The sequence below is a fragment of the Setaria italica genome, chromosome II, assembly GCF_000263155.2.
Source record: "Setaria italica strain Yugu1 chromosome II, Setaria_italica_v2.0, whole genome shotgun sequence".
Lineage (NCBI taxonomy): Eukaryota > Viridiplantae > Streptophyta > Magnoliopsida > Poales > Poaceae > Setaria > Setaria italica.
The window spans coordinates 22,804,903-22,825,426 of record NC_028451.1 but is presented as its reverse complement, the minus strand read 5'-3'; the positions used below and the strand labels follow the sequence as shown (position 1 = coordinate 22,825,426).

Here is a 20,524-nt window from a genome sequence, read left to right as displayed (position 1 = left end):
CACCAGCAGCCGAAGGGGAGATTTACAAAGGCCGGGTGAAAGGCATTTGGGGAGGAATCCAAAAGAATTATAGTTTAAAAGCTGTATGTTTTTGTTAAAAATAGAGAGAGAAGCAATTAGGAATTGGGCCAAGGAGGAAAAGGAGATGAGGTAGAGAGGGAGGGCAAAGCTTCTTTCTCTGTTGTATCTTTCGACCTTTGGATGGTGGGTTTGCTGTGTTTCATTTCATTTCATTCAATTTCGTGATTATTCATGTGGATGTGACTAAGTTGAAGTTAGGGATATTTCCTTGCACTAATTAGTCAATTTGCTTACCTTTAAAGCTCTCCACTCTGGGTGCCATTAAAAGAATCTTTTGCCTTGGGCCATTTGCATCTTACCCCCTTGAGAAAGAGCACATGTTCAGTCCAACGAAGTCGTGTACCGTAGTACAACGTCTGGATACGCCACACAAGCTGAACCCAGGATGGATGTTGCATAATGAAGTTGACATTGAAAAGTCTCTTTTGATAGGTTAAAAAATCTTATGCAATTTTTTTCTTGCCTATGCACTTTAGACATACTATTGCAATAATCCATTAGCAAACAATGATAACTCTATGCTATACGAAAAACGCGGGAAACGTCCGACTTTTGAAAACTACATAATCGTCGCAATTAATTGATTTATGCTCGAAGTAGTTCGAACGTATATCACAGAATAATTTAGGCATATATTCATGAATACGATACTGCAAGTTTTTTCTTCTAAAAGTAAAATATGATTTCTAAGATATGTAAGCTATACTGGTTTATAAACATCTAGGTATCAGTTTATGGATAAAAGTCCAAAATTTTGTGCACACATAAAGATCATAGGTGAAGAGATAGGCATAGAGGTGACACAAGAAAGGTGAAAGTTATCCTCGAAGCAGTCCTGCCTGGTGGATGAGCTAAAACCCAACCAAGGAAGCCTAAGGGTGTATAGCTCATGATGTGTCGCTAAAGAAAATGTACTAGACTCCAGAGACATAGGATCTATACTACTCAGGTTTCGGGTACGACGGGAACTCAAGGGAGGCTTGTGTAATTTGATGCCCCTTTTGAAATGGGAAAAAACTTTATTTGCATTTTTTTTCTTTTACATGCAATTCGATTTGGCAAAAAAAAATTCTTTAGTTAGGTGTCTTTAATATAGAAATTTTCTTGGCATATCTGAAAGATCATCTCCCAACAACTTAGCGTATAAACACAGATTTGGTGAAGGCACCTATATAGAAACAGAGTGCGAAAGCACTCAAGTTCCCAGTATGGAGGGCTGCGCAGGCCGGTCCAAAAGCTGTTTCAACGTGTTTGCCAGAAATAATAACTCCTCCTAGGTGATTTCCATATAATTCTGTGGGTGATCTTGCCAGTCAACTGTTGGATTGGCAATGGTGCAGTGAATATCTTGCCATTTTTTCCCCAACATATTTGGAATTCCTGGTGCCACCCAGCATTTTACATCCGAGACAAGCGACTCTGCGCTGTATCAAATCCAACTAATAACAACAGTCATACAAATTCTGAATCTGACCACATGAATTGTCTCTCGTCAAACTACCTACCATCCGTTTCAACAAGGCATTAAATTCCGCTGGAATCCAGAGTTTGGATTACACGCGAATGTGAGTTTGGGTCACACGAGAATTTGAGGGTTTTTTTTTTTAAAAAAAGAAAGAATACTCTCCACGTGCATCTCTCCTTGAAACGAAAGTTGAATGAAAATCAAGCAGAAGTATTAGGCCGCTAGAAAGAATAGGAATAGCGTTAGCAAGAGGTCTGCGAGAGAGTACTAGTGACTCCATCAGCTGACGTATTTTTACACCAAAACAGGCTGCCAATATTCAAATCAGCGATGACACGGTCGAGACAAACGCTGCGTCAGAAATTAGGCGATTTTACGTGCTAAGGAAATTAGGCATCGTCTAGGCAGGGTCAGTCACCTCATGCGAGCCATATTTTTTTACTCGGAGCCCACCAAAAGGTCGGTCTCTTCCGGGTTATTAACATGGTGGCCACTCTTAGTTGGCGCAAGCCACCCGCACCGCCCAATCTTCCTAGCTATACCAAACAAAGGGTTATTCCTAAACGGAAGGCACCTAATAATGTTAGAAAAATGCCGTAGTAATAATTGTTATATATTAAATCCAATTGAATTTTCTCATAACAAAGAAATCCAATAGGTTTTCTCTCAGAAAAAGAAATCCTATGAATTCCCCTACCTCCCTAAAAAAACGATATGTTGTGGATTTTGCTACATTACAGAATATATGATTGTGATTCGAGATTTTTTTTTTGAATGAATGGGCACAAGATTGTGCATATTTCATTGATATAAAGAAGTTTTACATGGAATTTGGTGAAACAAAGATATCCCCGCTCACATTCAGCGGTTGCCGCATATGTTTTTTGGGTGTGAGTTTAGGTCAATACAGGAGTAGAAGGAGGAGACGGTGACAGACCATGAAAGGGCCCAAGGACGGACGAGATAGAGAGAGAATATTTGGTGTACATATTCTTGTGTTGACCAAGCATGGAGGCCCTGGTTCCTTTCTTTCTTTCCCTGGAGATAGGCTTGGCTTCGATGTGGTAGCTCTATTTGTTTTTCTCTTTTGGAGGGGATAAGAAACGGAGGGAGGCATCAAATAGGAAGCCGGCCAGATAGTGGTGCCAACTCACCCGGTCACCCCCATCATCCCATCCCCCCCCCCCCCCCCCCCCCCCCCCCAAAAAAAAAAGCATGTCAAATGCTACGGGAGGAAGCACCACCGAATTCTGGCTTTGCTTTCCTCGCCCTGCCACAGCACTTTGTGCAATCACCCGTTGATTAGCCTGGCATGATAAGCTCTGTCCAAAAGTATTCAATTTTTCATTCCTTTTTTATTTTGTTACTTCATCTCGAGTTAATTCAAGAACTACATCAACGGTGAGCTGATTTCGTGAGGGAGTCAATTTGTTTTGGGTAGGAGCACGTACATGATGTAATTCGTATTTACTGTGATGTTGAGGTGTGCGTGAAACGAGTCCGCAGGAATGGTGGTTGTTCTTACGTGTACAGCATTTCCGATCAATCAAGTGGCAGTAGTACGTGTTGTATTTTATTAATTGGAGAAGCTTAAGTTAAGTCCTCAAGATCCAGCTGAGTTGTAAAAACTTTGTGAAGCAATCAGCCTGTTCGCTTCAGCTTATTCAGCCGGCTTATCAGCTACCAAACAGTGTTTTTCTCTCACAACAAATCAGCCGTTTCAGCTTTTCAACCGGCTTATAAGCTGAAGCGAACAGGCCCAATATCGTCATCCAAACCAAACATTCCCAAAGACCGCAGGTTTCGCTGAGTTCTTTCCGGTCAGTTCTTCACATCTCCTTGCGTATAAGCAGGGGACCCCGGTTCCGCACTGATAGGGAAATCGCAGCGGTTTTCTTTTCTCCGTGTCTTAGATGACCCTGTCATATCAGGAGCTTCGTGCACACTCACTACTCCCCCCGGGAGTCACTAGCACGAGATGCTGCTTACTGGTGCTCAGCAAATGTGCAATGAGGTTGATCCTTGTTTTAACCAAAAAATAAAAAACATTGCAATGACTTGCAGTGCAGATCTGTCTGGGTTAAAGTTGTTTTTTTATTACCTTCAGTGCAGTACCTCAGTGAATTTTCCGGTGCTTACATAATGGTGATGGATTGATTGTACTGGTACTCTTGTTGGGTTATTAGGAATGATCTCCAGGTGAACGATTTGCAGTTGGGAGCTATAGCTTTTGCAGTGCTCACACTATGACCACATCCTGTGACTCTGCGTAGGCCAAAACCAACAGAACATTTTGTACGTATTTGTCATCAAACAAAAAAAATGAAGATAAAAGCTGCCATGGATATCTACCAGCAATTCAGGCATCAGCCGGAGCAGCTGGACACGCAGATCTGCCGTGCTCCCGCGAGAGAGTTCAGGTGCTAAGCCAGGCAAGTTCTGCGCAGATGGTGATTAGTCAGTCAAAGCACGGTTGCTTGACACCGAGGCAGCAGCCAGCGGCCTTGTAGTGAACGCGCTTCGGGTCAAACGGGCTGTTGGCATCTGAATAACCTGTTCAACCCTGCCGACTCTACTACAACTGAATGTCTCGGACAAACTACTACTGTAGTAGACAATCGGTAGAACCCCTGTCAACCGGATAATTCCAAAAAAAAAAATGCCCCAGCAGTTCTTTTTAATATAAGATCCCAGAAGGTTCAGCCATGGGTACTGGCAGCAACAGCGAAATAACTTTGGGAAAAAAATGGATCAAATAGAGAAGAGGAGAAGAGTTTCTGGTCGCTGGAAGGCCTGCGGCTCAGGCGCGGGGCCCACGTCTCATGTGGGACCCGCTGCGACATGTTGCTGATTAGATGGATATGTATTCCATCCACGTGTAGTAGGAGTATTAGATTAGGCGTCTTGATTTGCTTCTGAAGGGGTGCGCTTGGTTGGTCTAGGCTGCTGGCTCCTCCTGTATGTCCGGGTGAGCAATGATATAGCCATTCAGTTTTGTTAGATAAGAAACACTAACATGACAAGTCTGCGAGGCTCGTAACGCTTCGCCAATTTCAACAAGCATCACCCAATCTGCATCCGACGGCCGTCATCAAAACCGTCGATGTTATCTTCTTCCTTTGTATTATTAGATGCTAAATAGTAGTTTCTTTCAACTTAAACTGTGTTTACTTTAACCGACCAAGCCATTGCTGTTTAGGCTGACCAGCGGGTCAGAAGGACATCGAAGAACATTTATCTTAACCCTAGTAGTTGGTAGAGTAGTTAGTAGAATTTCGCCGTCTCCATGGCGGTTGCTGAATCGAATTCCTCCTTGTTCATCGTTGATTCAGTGAAGTTCTTGCTACTCTGTCTATCGATTAGCTTCTGAGTTCTTTGTGTTTTGGTTCAGTCCTAGCTTCATTCTTTTTCATTTGCAAAGTTCTTGACAAACGTATCCAGAGCCCGGCATCCTCGGCCGGATTCTCCAATTCCAGAACCAAATCTTCCGGATTCAGACCGATTGGAGTGGTGGATTGGTGGTTGCGGCTCACCCGCCTAAATTCCCACCCACCCACCCAGATTCGTGGAGAACACCCCAATTTTCCCTAAATCAGCGGTAGATTTCTTGCTAGTAGATTTCTTGCTAGTGAGGGTTGCAAGGCATTGTTCTTGCATAAAATTCCGAAAACTGTGCTGGAATCCAATCCTGCAGCGGCATTGGAGGGAGACACTCTTTAGTGATGGCTGTAAGACATTCTTGTGTAAAACCCCCAAGCCAAATCCGTGTCTCAGGCAGCGGTTGAACGTACCATGAGACTAATTAGGGAGGATTTTGCCCAAACCGATCTTGCATAAAAGGATGGTAAACAACAATGAAACTTGTGAGCAGAACTTGTATGCCACTGCTGTGAATGTGGATGGACTTCGACGCACTCTTGACAAGTTCATGAGGGAGCAGGATGTTCAGAACAAGTTTATTCAAGGGAGTTTGGATTAAATCCCGAAGCTGTTTGATGATGCTTGTGGGCAATAAGTTGATCCAAAGCTGGAAGACAAAGGCTCCAATTTAAAGGATAAAGTTATCTCTGAAACCCCGAAATTCATACATTATCAAATTCCACAGCATCATAGAGTAGAATTTTTTAGAAAGGATCAGGAAAACTACAAGAAAAAATCCAGCAACACCTTCATCTAGTATGATAGCTCATGGACATGATCTGCATAATGTTATTCCACCTGGAACACAATATCATGAACATTGGTCCATTGAAGGCAAAATTGAAGGGATGGAGGAGTGCTATCATGAAGAAGGTCATGATTTTGAACAAGATTGGATACAACATCCATGGAATATTCATGATTTTGAAGAACCCATACAATACCACCAGCACAACAGATACAAGGTACCATAATAAAATATTGCCACTGACCATCAGCAAAACCAGTACAAGCCACAACAATTCCAGAGAAAATTTGTTCATCAGCAACAAGAAGGAAATCAACAACCTAGGAATTTTCAAAAGCTAGAAGCACAATACAACCAACAATTACAGTTCAATCACAGAGCAGTAGCCAGAGGACCCAAATTGAATTTTCCTGAATTCAATGGTGAAGACATTGAGGGGTGGATAAGAAAAGCTAAGAAATATTTTGAGTTGATAGAAGTTCCTAGTGACGACAGAGTTCAAATTGCAGTACTTTGTAAGGCTGAATTCTGGTGGAGGGGCATAGGCTGCAACGCAAGCACCCTATCTTAGTATCAATTCTGTAGAATGGCAACAGACATATTTAATGTAATCTCTGAATATGAAATTGTTGGTCAATTTCACAATCTGAAGCAAGTGGGGTCTATAGTGGACTATGTGGATAGGTTTGAAGAGATGGTGAGTACGGTGAAAAGACACAATCCATCTTTGTCCGACAATTACTTTATTAGCAGTTTCATTTCTAGTCTAAAAGATCAAATCCAGTATCACCTGCAATGTCATAGACTAACTGCTCTATCCCAAGCTTATTGGTATGCCAAGAGATTGGAACAAGCAACTCCAATCTTCAAAAAGTACAACAATTATGTACCACAACAAAAGATGCAAAAGCCATAGGTAAAAGACAAAGAGACTCCAAATCCTTCATCGGCTGAATTGAAAGCTCCTGGCAAGTGCTTCAAATGTAGGGAGCCTTGAGTTCCTGATCATGCAAAAACATTTAAAGGCAAACAAATCTACTCAGTTATATTGGTGGAAAATGATGATGGGCAAGAAGAAGTAGCTATTGTGGAAGATGCTAATTAGATAGATGAAATGATCTACAAGACACTAAAACAATGGCAACTTACCAAATTTCCATGTAAGCATTGACTGTAACACTTTCTAACTCAAGTACATTCATATTGAAGTTGCAGATTGGCTCAACAACAGCAACTAGTGGACAGTGGCAGTGATGCTTCTTTCATCAGCTCTAAATTTGCTGTCAAGGCTCAATGTGACATTAGAGAAGTAGGAGTTAAGGTAGCTAAAGCACATGGCAAGGAGATGCTTAGTGCAACAGCTTGTATAAACTGCCCATACTTGATCCAGGGTCATGAGTTCATTCAAACTTCAGATTATTGGAACTCAAAGGATATGATATAATATTAGGGGCAGACTGGATTTATACACACAATACAATTGGCTTAGACCTCAGAAGAAGAGAGTTCTCTATACCAAAGTATGGAAAATCCTTAGTAACATTTCCTGATGAAACATTTTAGAATAGCAGTCAAGTAATTAGCACGAAAAAACTCTGTCAATTACTAAAGAAGAGAGCTATTGGAGCAGTTATAATCTTGAACAATTTTGGCAATGTGACAACAAGTTTTCAGTTTGATATTCCAACTGAAGTCTCACAACTACTAGCTGAATATGCTGATGTATTTCAAGAGCCTGATCAACTTCCACCATGCAGATCAGTAGATCATTCTATCCCTTTACTGCAAGAAACAAAGCCAATCAATCAGAGACCATATAGATTACCTTATCACCAGAAAAATGCTATGGAAGAACTCATCAAGCAACTCTTGCATGCTAATATGATACAACCTAGTGTAAGTCCATATTCATCTCCAGTAACTCTACTAAAGAAAAAAGATAGTACTTGGAGGCTCCATGTGGATTATAGATAATTGAACTCCAATACAGTGAAAAACAAGTACCCTATCCCAATCATAGAAGATCTGTTGGATGAATTATTTGGTGCCAAAGTATTCCCAAAAATTGATTTGAGGTTCGGCTATCATCATATTAGGATGAAACATGAGGATATTCAGAAAACAACATTTACAACTCACTTAGGCCATTTTGAGTATGTTGTGATGCCTTTTGATCTAACAAATGCTCCTACAACATTCCAAACACTGATGAACACAATACTAGCTGAATTCTTGAGAAAATTTGCTTTGGTATTCTTTGATGATATTCTGATCTATAGCATATCTGATTCTGATCATGTGAACCATCTTAGAACAATTCTGCAAGTTTTAAGGGAGAATAAGCTGTATGCAAAAATGAGCAAATGTTCTTTTGCACAAACTAAGATCGAGTACTTGACGCATGTTATAAGTGAAAGAGGAGTTGCAACCTACCCAACTAAAATTTCAATCATTCAGAACTGGCCAGCTCCAACTACTGTAACTGAATTGAGAGCATTTATAGGCCTGGCTGGATATTATAGGAGGTTCATAAAGGGTTATGGCATAATCTGCATACCACTATTCAATGCTCTTAAAAAGGATGCCTTTCAATAGGGTGAACAACAAGAACAAACTTTCTCACAAATTAAGCAGATCATGTCTACACCACCTGTTCTGGCTCTGCCTGATTTTACTCAACCATTTGTACTAGAGGCAGATGCAAGTGGTATTGGTACTGGTGCAGTGTTGATGCAAAATGGAAGACCAATTTCATTCTTAAGTAGAACACTTGGTACAAAAACAGCTGCTTCTTCAACTTATGAAAAAGAAGCAATGGCAATTTTAGAAGCTTTGAAGAAGTGAAAATATTATTGTGCCAGTACATCTACGGTGATTAGAACTGATCAGTAGAGCCTAAAGTACATTCAAGATCAGAGATTGGTAGAAGAAATTCAACACAAACTACTAGTCAAGTTGTTGGACTTTAACTACAAAGTTGAGTAAAAAAAGGCAGAGAGAACAAAGCAACAAATGCTCTATCTAGAGCAACTCATTCTCAAGAAGTTATGGCCATCTCAGCTATAACTCCTACTTGGATGGAACAAGTAATCACAAGTTATGAACATATGAACAAGACCCCAAGTGCCTAGAATTATTGACCAAATTGAGCATTGACCCTCAAGCAGTACCAAACTATTCATTACAAAATGGCATTACAAGGTATAAGGGCAAATTGATGATAGGAGACAATACTCAGCTCAAGTCTCAACTGCTAGATAGTTTTCATAAATCTGCATTTGGTGGACATTCTGGTGAAAGGGCCACTCAAAAAAGAATACAACTTATCTTCTACTGGCCAAACATGCAGTAGCAAATCAAGCAATATGTCAAGAATTGTCCGATTTGCCAGAAAAACAAGGCTGAATATACACCATATCCTGGATTGTTGGGTCCTTTACCAATCCCCAATTCAACTTGGACACATGTCTCAATGGACTTTATTGAAGACCTCCCTAAATATGAAGGGAAGGATGTTATCTTAGTTGTGGTGGATAGACTATCCAAATATTCACACTTCATTGCTCTCAGCCACCCGTATACAGCTCAAGATGTGATCAACCTATACATGGACAATGTCTTTAAGTTGCATGGCCTCCCAAAAGTGATAGTGACAGATAGAGACCCAATCTTCACAAGCTCAATTTGGCAAGCATTATTCAAGAGCTTAAAAGTGGAACTTCATCTGTCCTCTGCATACCACCCACAAACTAATGGTCAAACTGAAAGGGTTAATTAGTGCCTTGAGAATTATCTAAGATGCATGTGTTTCAATAGCCTAAGAAGATGGTTTCATTGGCTGTCACTTGCTGAATGGTGGTACAACACATCCTATCACACTTCATCGAATATGACCCCATTTCAGGCCTTGTATGGTTCACCACCACAGATAGCAGAAGATGTGATCCCTGACTGCCCTAACATCAGTGCTCAAGAACAGTTGAGGAATAGACAAGTTGCCATCCAAGTAATCAAGGACAACTTATCTAAAGCTCAGGCAAGAATCAAACATCAAGCTGATAAACATAGAACTGACAGAGAATTCTCCATTGGTGACATGGTTTATCTCACGATCCAACTTTATCGCCACACATCTTTGAGTGCTCACAAATGTCTGAAATTGCATTATAATTTCTATGGTCCATTCAGAGTACTTGCTTGAATTGGTAAGTCAGCTTACAAACTGCTACTACCTGAGGGATGCCATCTACATGACACATTCCATGTATTGACTGAAACAACATCTAGGGCCTGAAGCGGTGCCAAGCAAAGAGTTGCCACTAATTGATGCTAAAGGAACAATCAAAGTTGCCCCTGCACATATACTTGAGAGGCGGATGATCCCAAGGAACAACGAGCCAGTAGTTCAGTGGCTCATTCATTGGGTTAATCTAGCAGAATCTAAAGCTACTTGGGAGGATGCCAATTTCATCCGCAAAGTCTTCCCTTCATTCCATCCTTGAGGACAAGGATCTTAAGGAGGGGGTATTGTCAGGGTGAGCAATGACATAGCCATTCAGTTTCGTCAGACAAGAAACATGATAAGTTTGCAAGGCTCGTAACGCTTCGCCAATTTCAACAAGCATCGCCCGATCTGTATCCGACGACCGCCATCAAAACCGTCGCTATTATCTTCTTCCTTTGTATTATCAGACGCTAAATAGTAGTTTCTTTCAACTTAAACTGTGTTTACTTTAACCGACCAAGCATCGCCCGATCTGTATCCGACGACCGTCATCAAAACCGTCGCTATTATCTTCTTCCTTTGTATTATCAGATGCTAAATAGTAGTTTCTTTCAATTTAAACTGTGTTTACTTTAACCGACCAAGCCATTGCTATTTAGGCTGATCAGTGGGTCTGCAAGGGCATCAAAAAAAACTTGAGCCCTAGTAGTTGGTAGAGTAGTTAGTAGAACTTCACCGTCTCCCTCGCAGCTGCTGTATTGGATTCCTCCCTGTTCATTGATTCCGTAAAGTTCTTGCTACTCTATCCGTCGATTACCTTCTAAGTTCTGTGTTTTGGTTCAATCCCAACTCGATTCCTTTTTGGTTTGCCAAGTTCTTGACATTGTATCCCCCCTCTGCCCTCTCCCTTTCACGGTGAGCGGCGCGGAGTCTCCGTACGTGCGCTCGTCGAGTCGCGCGGCCATGTGGCCCGCCCCCTCCGTATGTGCACGCTGCCGTCAGCACCGGCTCTGGGTTGGTGGCGTCACGCGCTGGCTCGCCGAGGAGATTTGATTTACAGCTCGCCTCCTTGGTCTCAGCATGTTTGTCCAGCGCGAATGCTGCCAGCCTGCCACCGAATATGAGCCGCAAAGCGGGGCTGCAGTGGTTAGAAAACATATCTTAAATTTTTATATGTATTATTAAATGGAGAAAGCTTGCATCCAGCACGTACTCCTGCTGACCAATAAAGTCTGAGAGCTGTCTCAAAGCTGTGGATGTTTGTGATTCCCCCTATTCATTTTACGAAAAGAGTTGTACCTTTTTTCCTGCTCGAAAATGTTGCAGAAATTTTCACCTAAAATGGCAGTCCCATTAAAGCTGTGGTTTGGGAGTTGGGATATGGGGAGGAATCCATCTAGATTTACAGGTTGCACTAAATGAATGCCAACACCCCCCAGATATATCATATGTATCACACAGACTGACTGAACAGCGAACACATCTTCACTGTTGGCAGTTAGTGGTCCTGTGACAGAAGTCTGTCCTCAAGGACAGCCGGGCCAATTCAGTGAAAGAATGTCAGGGTCTCTCAGATTCCCATGTGCAAACACCTTGGGCTCTTTCACCTATAGAAAATGTGCAGGCATAGAGGACGTGAGTAAATTCTTGACATAAGAGGAAATTATATGATGGCGGTTGTAGTTGCTACAAGATACCAAATTTAGCTACTAAATTTGATGAGCTAGTTTTTTTTCCATACCAGGTAAAGTGGGGGAATTTGGTGCTGAAGTTTTACTCTGGAGAATCCATCCACAGCAAACAAGCATTTGTACCCACTAATGGAGTGGTGTTCACTGTTTCATATATACGAGATAAGAGAGAGACCATTAAAGCATCAAATATATGAAAAGCACAGAAGTTGCTGGGAGCATCCAAAAATTTGTCAGGTGCCCAAAATGGCTGAATGGTCGATTTAACAAACTATTAAACTCACTTCAGTAGATAGGTGAAATTCCTTTCCTGAAATTCTTCAATGGAAATTTGTTCCTCCTTAGAATATCTGCCACAAAACAAAAGATTGATTATGCAAAAACAAAATTGTGTGAGAACTTTGATGTAAAGGGAAGGAGACCATAATCGATTAATGTGGTCGTTGGATTGCTTGAGCCACATGGTTGTTTATATAATAGTACATGGCTTGGAGGGCAAGGAGCCTCTCCTAGAGATATGAAGGTCATCACGAGATTACAATCAATACCAAAGTAATCCTATGTACGTAATCACAGCAGGGGCATCACATATAGTGAGATTGGAGAAGACCCTGCAATCATAACATTCAATGTGCCAGTGATGTTGTGGCTGGAGTGGAAGCCAACGAGGTTGCTCAAGCGCCTTGTAGCTCTTGGTGCTGATATTGAGGTAGTTGAAAGTGAGGGTGAGTAGATGTGGTCAGGATGTTGTGTCTAGGATGACCGTGTCGACGTAGCCTAATCGGGGTTGATGTTGTTGAGGTAGCACCATACCACACATGAAGCAGTGGGTGCAAGAGGAAGCGCCATGGAGACGTGTTGAGGCAAATGGCGACGCAAAGCTGAATGGTATGACGCGAATGATCCTACACAAGGCTGAATGATTCATATGTCGCGGCGGCGGTGCTCAAAGAAGACGGCGAAGAACTGAGACGTCATGCGGGTGGCACACACAACGACATGTAGTCAATGGTATCAAATGGCATGTCGTTGGTGGCATGAAGATGCAACAGTAGGAGCCCTTGGCGATGTCGGCGCACCTCAAAGGGCATGACGGTAGTCGCTAGCTATGACTAGGAGTAGTGTGCTACTACCCAAAGAGGCGATGCAACGGCCGCCTTTGCACCCGCAGATGATGTGTGCAAGAGCCTGGATGGATTGCACGCAATCGGATGATCAGACCATAGGCATGAGAGGCAAGGATGATAGCGAGAATGACTCGGCATGATCGATGACGTCATCCTACACCGAGTGTCGTGAGGACAGTGGCAAGGGTATGGTGCGTCATGTTAAGGTCATGCCAAAGAGGATAAGGTCGTGTAGCCTGACGCATCAAAGATTTGCAAGTGATTTGGTGGTGTCCCAATAGGTGTTGGTGATGATGAGCCAGTGAGAAAAACCATACGAACACTGACTTCGAGGGTGTCCCCTGGAGTGCCGCAAACCCGACCATGCCGCACAGGTGATGATGAGGAAGAGGCTGGTGTAGTCGATGCTGTTGTCAGAGTAGGAGCACGTGAGGACAACACATGGCGGTCGACACATTCAAAGCTTAGATCGGGAAAAACAAAAGAAGCGCCGATCAATCGACCGGTGAGAAAGAAACGAAAGAAACATGGATCAACAGATCCAAAAAAAAACTCTTCCAACCCTTGGTGCAGGCACTGCCCCTGACGGAAATCATTAGGCGATAGATGGAAACTAATTTTATGCTATCATAACAACCGGATCCTTATCCATATTCTCTAACATAAAGTGATGAAAGCTCAGAATTGGTGGTATCAAAATTTAAGAAGGATCAAAGGAATGTACAGTAATCAACGAACATGACAATAAAGACAGATGCGTCACCAATTCCCCATTCACCCCTAATAGAAGACCAACGCAAAAGTAATCAGCGGTTCAGTGCTTCCGAATATAAAATTAGTATGCAAATGTTTCCAGATAACACAATACAATTAAAAATGTCTAAGAAACAAATACATCTTAACTATGAGTCCAGCTCAATGTTCAACCTCTTTATAATTAAAGATGGCAGTGTTCGACTTAGGGCTATGCTGTGGCAAAAATACTAACACCTATTGTCTGTCTATGAGGCTATGAAATTCTGTACCTGACTTCACAACATCATAATAATTGTCCAGATAGATTCCAGAGTGTAAATCAAACTGGACTATCGCAGAAAGTATACACTCAATAAAAGTTGGGAAAACTGTATGCTGGACCATATAAGGCAGACGTATCGTGTAGGGATATCTCGTGAGACTCGAGGTATATTTTGCCAAATATAGTGAAAGTGTGGTTGGCAAAGAAAGGTAAGACCAAAAGCATGCTAGTCAGGGAGTAGCAAAGAGACATGCCTGATTCAGTATTCCAATAACCGCATCCTACAACGACCACTACTGAGAATACTCATAAAACTAATGGGACTTAAAAGTTTAGCCTGATGGTCCTAAATAGAAGTACAGAAATAAAAGATTAATGGAATCAATAATAAAAGAAGTGTTTTCTTGATAAGAACCAACAGCGAACTAACTTTGTAATATAGGAGCATACCTCCACGGATATTCGCTTTCGCAGAAACGAGAAACCCCACTCATCGCGGTGAAGGCATCAATATGTACCATCTTTTCCTTCACTGAAGAATCTGGTAACAGAGGAATGCAAAGATCAATGGCTAGTGGTATCTGCCAACAAAGGACCCTATTGTCCAAAACTCCACAGACCCCATAACCGTAGTAAAGGCCATTAAGAGTATACATCTGCTCGATTTGTTATTCTGTGCTTTTAGTTTATTCAAACTTAAGTTTCATTCTTAATAAATAGAGGTACCTATACCTTAACTGTAGTTTGACTAGAGGACACAAGAATAGTTTCATGTATTCCAATTTAGTCATATAGCCCTCACCTGCTTCATGTAGAGCCTTTAGAGCATAGCCACCAGGATAATTGTTGTAGGATGCCATAAAAGTCACAGCAGAGTATCCTAGACTACAGGAACCATACATGAGTTATCGATGCTAAATAGATCCTATTCCAAAAACAGTTACAAATTATAAATTTATAATCAATTAAGGCAGAATTATTCTACCTGACAAGAAAGGCACCAAGCATGAGAATATAGAGTAAATTCCACCCAGCTTTCTTTCGGTTATTATATCTGGAAATGATGAAGAAAAACAAATATTAGTGCTCTGACACTTGAACGTCAAGGATTTTCATAAAGGAGGTAGAAAATTGATGCTAACATTCCCAGCTTGAATTGGTCATTGTTGAAATGGTATGAAATAGATAAGATAGTTGCTCACAGTCTGCTAGCTGCTAGTGAAGCGGACACATTAAACATGGGAATTGAGCCGATTATGAAACGAAGTTCCTGAAACATAAAAGATATTAACCATTATGTGCAATATCGGCCAAGTGGATTTCAGATATATGAATCAGACTATTATCCAGAGATGAAGAATTACCTTATGTGGAAGTTTTGAATAGAGTACAACAAATAAGAAGACCGGAAGCATGTATGGTACTATCCTTCTATCAAGAAGGGCACCAACCTGAAAGTGAACTATAAGGCTTCATCAGATACATATCTGGTAAAAATCAACCAAAAAATACATCGGTAAATCAGCAATGCCCTAACAATACCTGAAATGTCAACTAGCTAGTTCATCAACATTTAGAAATAAATAATTGCTTTTATGAATCCAATGCAATGCCAACCAAAGCTAAGAAAGTACCATCTGTTTAAACCTGGTTAAATGTAATAAATACTTGGGCAACCCTTAGAACATTAATCCCTTACAATTTCAAAGTATCTTGAAGTAAAATTGGAAATGGAAAATATGGCTTTTATCATTATAATCCTTTAGGTTGTATACCTACATGGTGACATCAAATCTGAAAGAAGAAAAGTACCTAGTGTCACGAAAAAAGGCGTGCAAATATTTTAGAAACACTATGCTCTAAGGTCACTTAAAATGCAAACAACAGATCGTATGATAGTTCTAACCAGATAAAAATCTGTCTTACCATGCAAAGAGGGTACGCCACAAGCATGGAGCGTGGAAGTGCTGAGGTAAAGTACCAATGAATTGAATGGGTCTTAGCTTAAGTCAAGGAGAACATCAGTGCCAGTGGGATAGTACAAAGGTTCCCCGGTACAAATCTAACAACAAGGGAATAACATTTGAACAAGACTTGGGTGTTATGTTTCATTTGTAAATGTACATTGAATAAATTGAATGGAACGTTCAGCCCAGAGAGAAAAGTAACATAATGGAAGAGAATAACAGATTAGATATTTGGGAGAGGAAAGAAATATAAGTATAGTTTCACAAAAGCAGAGAGGATACGCCCCATTCTGAACTTCGATTCAGAACTGAATTAAACCAGAGAACTTCAAATTCTGGCCACAGGATTCGACGCCACATTATAGAGTCAATTAGCACCGTAAATCCTGAAACATTATTCATAGTGAAGCCAACATTTTCTTAAATGTTTGTGTGGCAAATCCATAACAGAATACACAAGGTAACACAAAGAAACATACCGATGCATATAAGGGCAGTGCTCACACAATATTTTACTGCTTCCAGCAGAGAAACAGACCTGCTCTGTAAATAGCATAGTCAAATCCATATATTAGAGTAACTCAGCACCAACTGTACAGAATTCATATAAATAAAAACATGATGTAAGGATGATTCTTATAGTAGCCAAGAGTATACATTACTATAACAGCGTAATAATACTACAGCTTCAACCTCAAGATCATTGCAAGGTATGGGATATATGGCTATAAGAATGGCAGAGCTTGGACATAAATTCTGAGGGGGCAGTCTTGAATATTCATTGCTTAAGTTGGTACTTTACGAATGGTGTCACCTTGTGCTTTTGCCCTAACTCACTGAACACAGAATGAGATGTGCTGAACGCCTTAAAACTCAAACCTGGACTTGAAGCACTATGAGCAAAGCTGCATCAAACTTGACTCAAACAATCTAAACAACACATTCATCAGTTAAGGAGTTTTGACATTGTTAATGCACATAGCCCAGTGACATATAATTTGGATTCTTGCTTTCGACAGTATATATAAGAACAAGAAACTGGTAATCTTTACAACTAGATCAGATACTGCTGGTTCAGGATACAAATTAAAAAACACCAAGATCTTTCAGAAGACACCTTGAATCATTCCTCCTGTATTTTCTGAGGGTTGGACCTTTGAGTATGGTCAAGGGCAATTCATATCCATACCATCTAAGCATTCCCCAAAGATCAGGACTAGAGTTCTGTTTCTACTATTTAACGGTGGTTCCAACCAGGTTCACTTCAAGGCAAACTAAATACTTTCAAACCGGCAATTGCAAAATGAGTATTTTCGAAGGACATTTTAGGAATCTAGATTTTAAACATATTGAACCCCTAAACAAAATTTTCTGGACAGAATCACCAATTCCTGTATAATAAAGTAATTAACTAAAAAATACATTGAAATAAGGTAAAACTGTAGAAACATGCAAACTATGTGATGAAATAAAATAGGTTTGAACGTCTGGTAGGCCAGGGACTCACCAATAAAAGTGCAAGCCCTATTGGGCCAATAAGAAGAATTATATCACATCTAAAAATGATCGCTGCAGCAATCTGCAAGAAAATGAGAATTACACTGTCATGTGCAGCCCATTAGGGCCCATGAGATGGAGCAGCCCCAACCCATTGAAGGCCTGGTGCACTGTTCATCTGCGGTTACTGTTCGAGTGAACAGTAACCGCGTGGTTATGTTCACAGCAGCCCTAGGATTAGATTTGTTATTTAGAGATAAGATTAGATTGAGTTGGTTCCTTAATTCTAGAGATTGGTTTCTTAGAAGTCAAGGCACCCCATCTATATAAGGATGGGATTGTAACTCTTTGAGTTAGGCAAAGAAATAGTTCCTATCCTCCTCTCTATCCCTGCCCTTGTGGTGCGGCCGCCGGGCATTGGCATGGTCGCGCCACTTGGGTTCAGGGCCATCTAAAGTATGCCCATGACATACACATAGTTTGATATAATTTAATTGCATAAAAAGCTTCAATCCTTTGTTTCCCTGATACTTGGTGCTGAAACTAAGAACTATAACTCAATTTGGTGCTGAAACTTGCAATTGGTGCAATCATGCCATATCCAGAATTTTAGATTGATTTTACTTATTCTTTGTGTGCACCAACTCAAATTTTGAGAAACAAGAATCCATGGTAATGTTGGGACAAACCGGTCTTTAGGAAAATGTGAAGACAACAAAATTCAAATTCAAAGAGCATATTTAAGGTAAGGCATACCAGGGCTTGTAATGTACAAAGGTTGCTTCCATTAAACCATAAAGAGTATGCCAAGTTGACTGCATGACATAGACCATAGAAGAGTCACATTTTCTTTTAGCAAACTCCTAATTAGATTTTCATTGTTGCCAAAACCTTGACAGAAACAGATTTCTGATTTGTTTCTACAGTGTGCCGCGTGCTTACCTAAAGCTAAAGCAAAGATATTTGGAAGCGGACGACTTGAGTAGAACAGCAAGTGAAACTGGATAGCAGTTAGTATCACAAAGAACACTTCAGCTTGATGACCAAACTTCTTTTTCACCTGCTTGTTAGAAGTAAGCAAACCGAACTGAACCATGATCTCCAATTACAGAAAAACAGGAAATCAAGTATAAGCTCTTAAATAAAAAAGTTACCACAATGGATACAACCATCTAATCAAAACAATGCATGCCATAATGATATCTGCTACGATCCAAGAAAAAAAAAACAGGCTAGGATTTTAAAGAAGACCAATGTATTGCTGGGCGATGCTCCAGATAAGTGAACCGTGCATTAACAGCACATCATCCACTAGTGAACCGCTATACAAATCTTAAGTAAATTTGTTTCATGGTATTAAAAGTCTGCATATACTATATTCAAATCTTACAAGGAATTCCATTACTAATCTTTAATTCTTGATCATCTTTCTGCGAGCTGGTTGCATGCCTGGCATTATTTATGTATTATTCATTTCAGTAAATCGTTACGTTTTCAGAATATCAAACAACAGAAAGCAGCTAGCAGTAAAGCACTGACAGCATCAAGAGTCAGATATAGTGAGAGATGGGAGAAAAATACCTGAACTCGAAGAAGTCTCAAACTCAACAAGGTAACAAAACTCAATAGTAATCGAACTACAAAAGTAAATAGGAAAAAAAAGTCAGTCTACAAGAAACTGCTTCCATGACAAGTTATACATGAAATAGAATAAACATCCATGGAAGATATGTACTTGATCACCTGTAAGAAGACTATAAAACTTTGGAACATGAAGTAAACGCATTACAAAGACTGCTGGTGATGAGAAAATAGAGATAACAAATGCTCCTGAAAATATAGATGGTAGGCTATATGAATCAATAGTCCAAGCATTAATCATTTGAGGAAATATTGTTTCTTTCTGCACAAATCACGAGTTTCATGCCAACATGAACTTTACCTATAAACGTTCGAGGAACAACTCCAGGAAATTCTAAATGATCATACTGCACAAAACCACAAAAAATACATGTAAAAATCAAATAATAAATAGCGCGGATATTAAACTACAGCAAAATTTGGATAGTTGCTAGCATCAGTATTACCTTCTCAATGTGATAAGTGTGATAGAGAATATCATGCATGGCCTACAAAATAAATGAATCATGTAACTAGCTTGACCACAGGAAATGCATGGCAGTAAAATTGCACCCTCAAACCATAGGCAAGGTAAGCATATTCTATCAGATGAAGGTGGAAAATGTAAGAATCATGTACAGCTAAACTTAATTTGCAACTAAAGTCTTCTAAGTTACAGGACACATGGCTGCGTAAAAGAAACATAAATTGGCATTTGATAATGGGAAACACTAGACATTTCCACAGCATATGTGGACAGTTGCATTCCAACAAACATACAACTCCTTTTACCAACTAAATGCTTATATTCAAAGTCATTTCAATGAATGTCTGCATTTTCTTTCATGCCACTGCCTTAAATCATCAAGATCATTAGCAATAATTGCTCTAAAAATCCTCATGTGCAACCCGCGGTAGTAAATAAAACCATTTCGATCCATCGGGGTTAATTCATACCATCTAAAGTTCACCCTCCCACCAGCAAGCAACACATACTACAAAAGCTTCTGGGCCTGAAGAAATTAGCAATCATTCATCCCCGAATGTCTGAGGTGCCTAATTAGCAGTGAACAAAACTACTTGCACAGAACATCCGCAGAAATTGGGAACTCCCTATTGCTCGCGGGATGAATAGCAGCACCCCCATAATTAGGTTTAGGGGTTAAGCAGCCCGACAAGTCAGGGTGGGCAGGGATGAGCCGGCGAGGCAGCGGCACGGGTGCAACTGCTTTTGCGTCGAGTATGAGGCACGCCGGGCGGGGCGGAGCAGGTCGCCGGCCACCAGAGAATGAGAAGACGGGTATGCAGTCAATCCAGGACACTATACTAATGCAGCAACATACTGCGACCAAATTCCGATGGGGGGCGAGGCAAACAAGGAGGGAGCAGAGGATGGAACCTGCACGTTGAAGCTCTCCTCCACCTTGGTGTAGGGCGCCATGACGGCGTAGAACGCGGCGATCGATCCGAGCATGAGGTCCCAGCCCCACCCTGCGAGGCAGCCGCCGCTGCCGCTGCTCGCAGCGGCGGCCTTGGGTCGGGCCATGGGCGGGAGCGGGAGCGGAGCGAAGTTTCGACTGAGAAACGGCGGGCGCAGGAGCAGGATCCGGCACTCCGGCAGCGAACCGGCGGCGTTGTCTCGGCGGCGTCGCGTGCGCGGAGGAT

The 20,524-nt window shown here is 41.1% G+C and overlaps 1 protein-coding gene across 2 annotated transcripts; it reads right to left on the bottom strand.

Moving 5' to 3' along the window:
- Nucleotides 1-10,505: 10,505 nt before the first annotated feature.
- On the bottom strand, nt 10,506-20,524 carry LOC101755068 (dol-P-Man:Man(7)GlcNAc(2)-PP-Dol alpha-1,6-mannosyltransferase). 2 transcript variants are annotated; one of them, XR_214643.4, is made up of 20 exons: nt 20,259-20,524; nt 19,327-19,368; nt 19,182-19,227; nt 18,983-19,069; nt 18,821-18,876; nt 18,182-18,299; nt 17,996-18,054; nt 17,250-17,321; nt 16,222-16,285; nt 16,025-16,128; nt 15,702-15,773; nt 15,140-15,226; nt 14,978-15,045; nt 14,761-14,829; nt 14,578-14,660; nt 14,226-14,316; nt 11,915-11,980; nt 11,681-11,774; nt 11,153-11,546; nt 10,506-11,047 (listed from the first exon to the last, which is right to left on the bottom strand). XR_214643.4 is itself a non-coding variant. In XM_004956364.3 (19 exons), exons 1-19 carry the CDS (start codon nt 20,403-20,405, stop codon nt 11,466-11,468), a joined length of 1,506 nt encoding a protein of 501 aa, XP_004956421.1. In that variant the 3' UTR covers nt 11,101-11,465. The 2 variants fall into 2 exon arrangements, 1 of the variants encoding a protein (XP_004956421.1); XM_004956364.3 differs by lacking the exon at nt 10,506-11,047 and having other exon boundaries at nt 11,101-11,546; nt 20,259-20,405.

Bases quoted from the DNA above. Each gene is read 5' to 3' on its own strand.
- LOC101755068 (XM_004956364.3), bottom strand. From the start codon at position 20,405: ATGGCCCGACCCAAGGCCGCCGCTGCGAGCAGCGGCAGCGGCGGCTGC. The intron at 18,055-18,181 runs GTAAGCACGCGG...TATGTCATGCAG, and splicing joins TATCTTTGCTTTAGCTTTAG to TCAACTTGGCATACTCTTTA. The intron at 16,129-16,221 runs GTATGTTTCTTT...ATAATGTTTCAG, and splicing joins CACTGCCCTTATATGCATCG to GATTTACGGTGCTAATTGAC.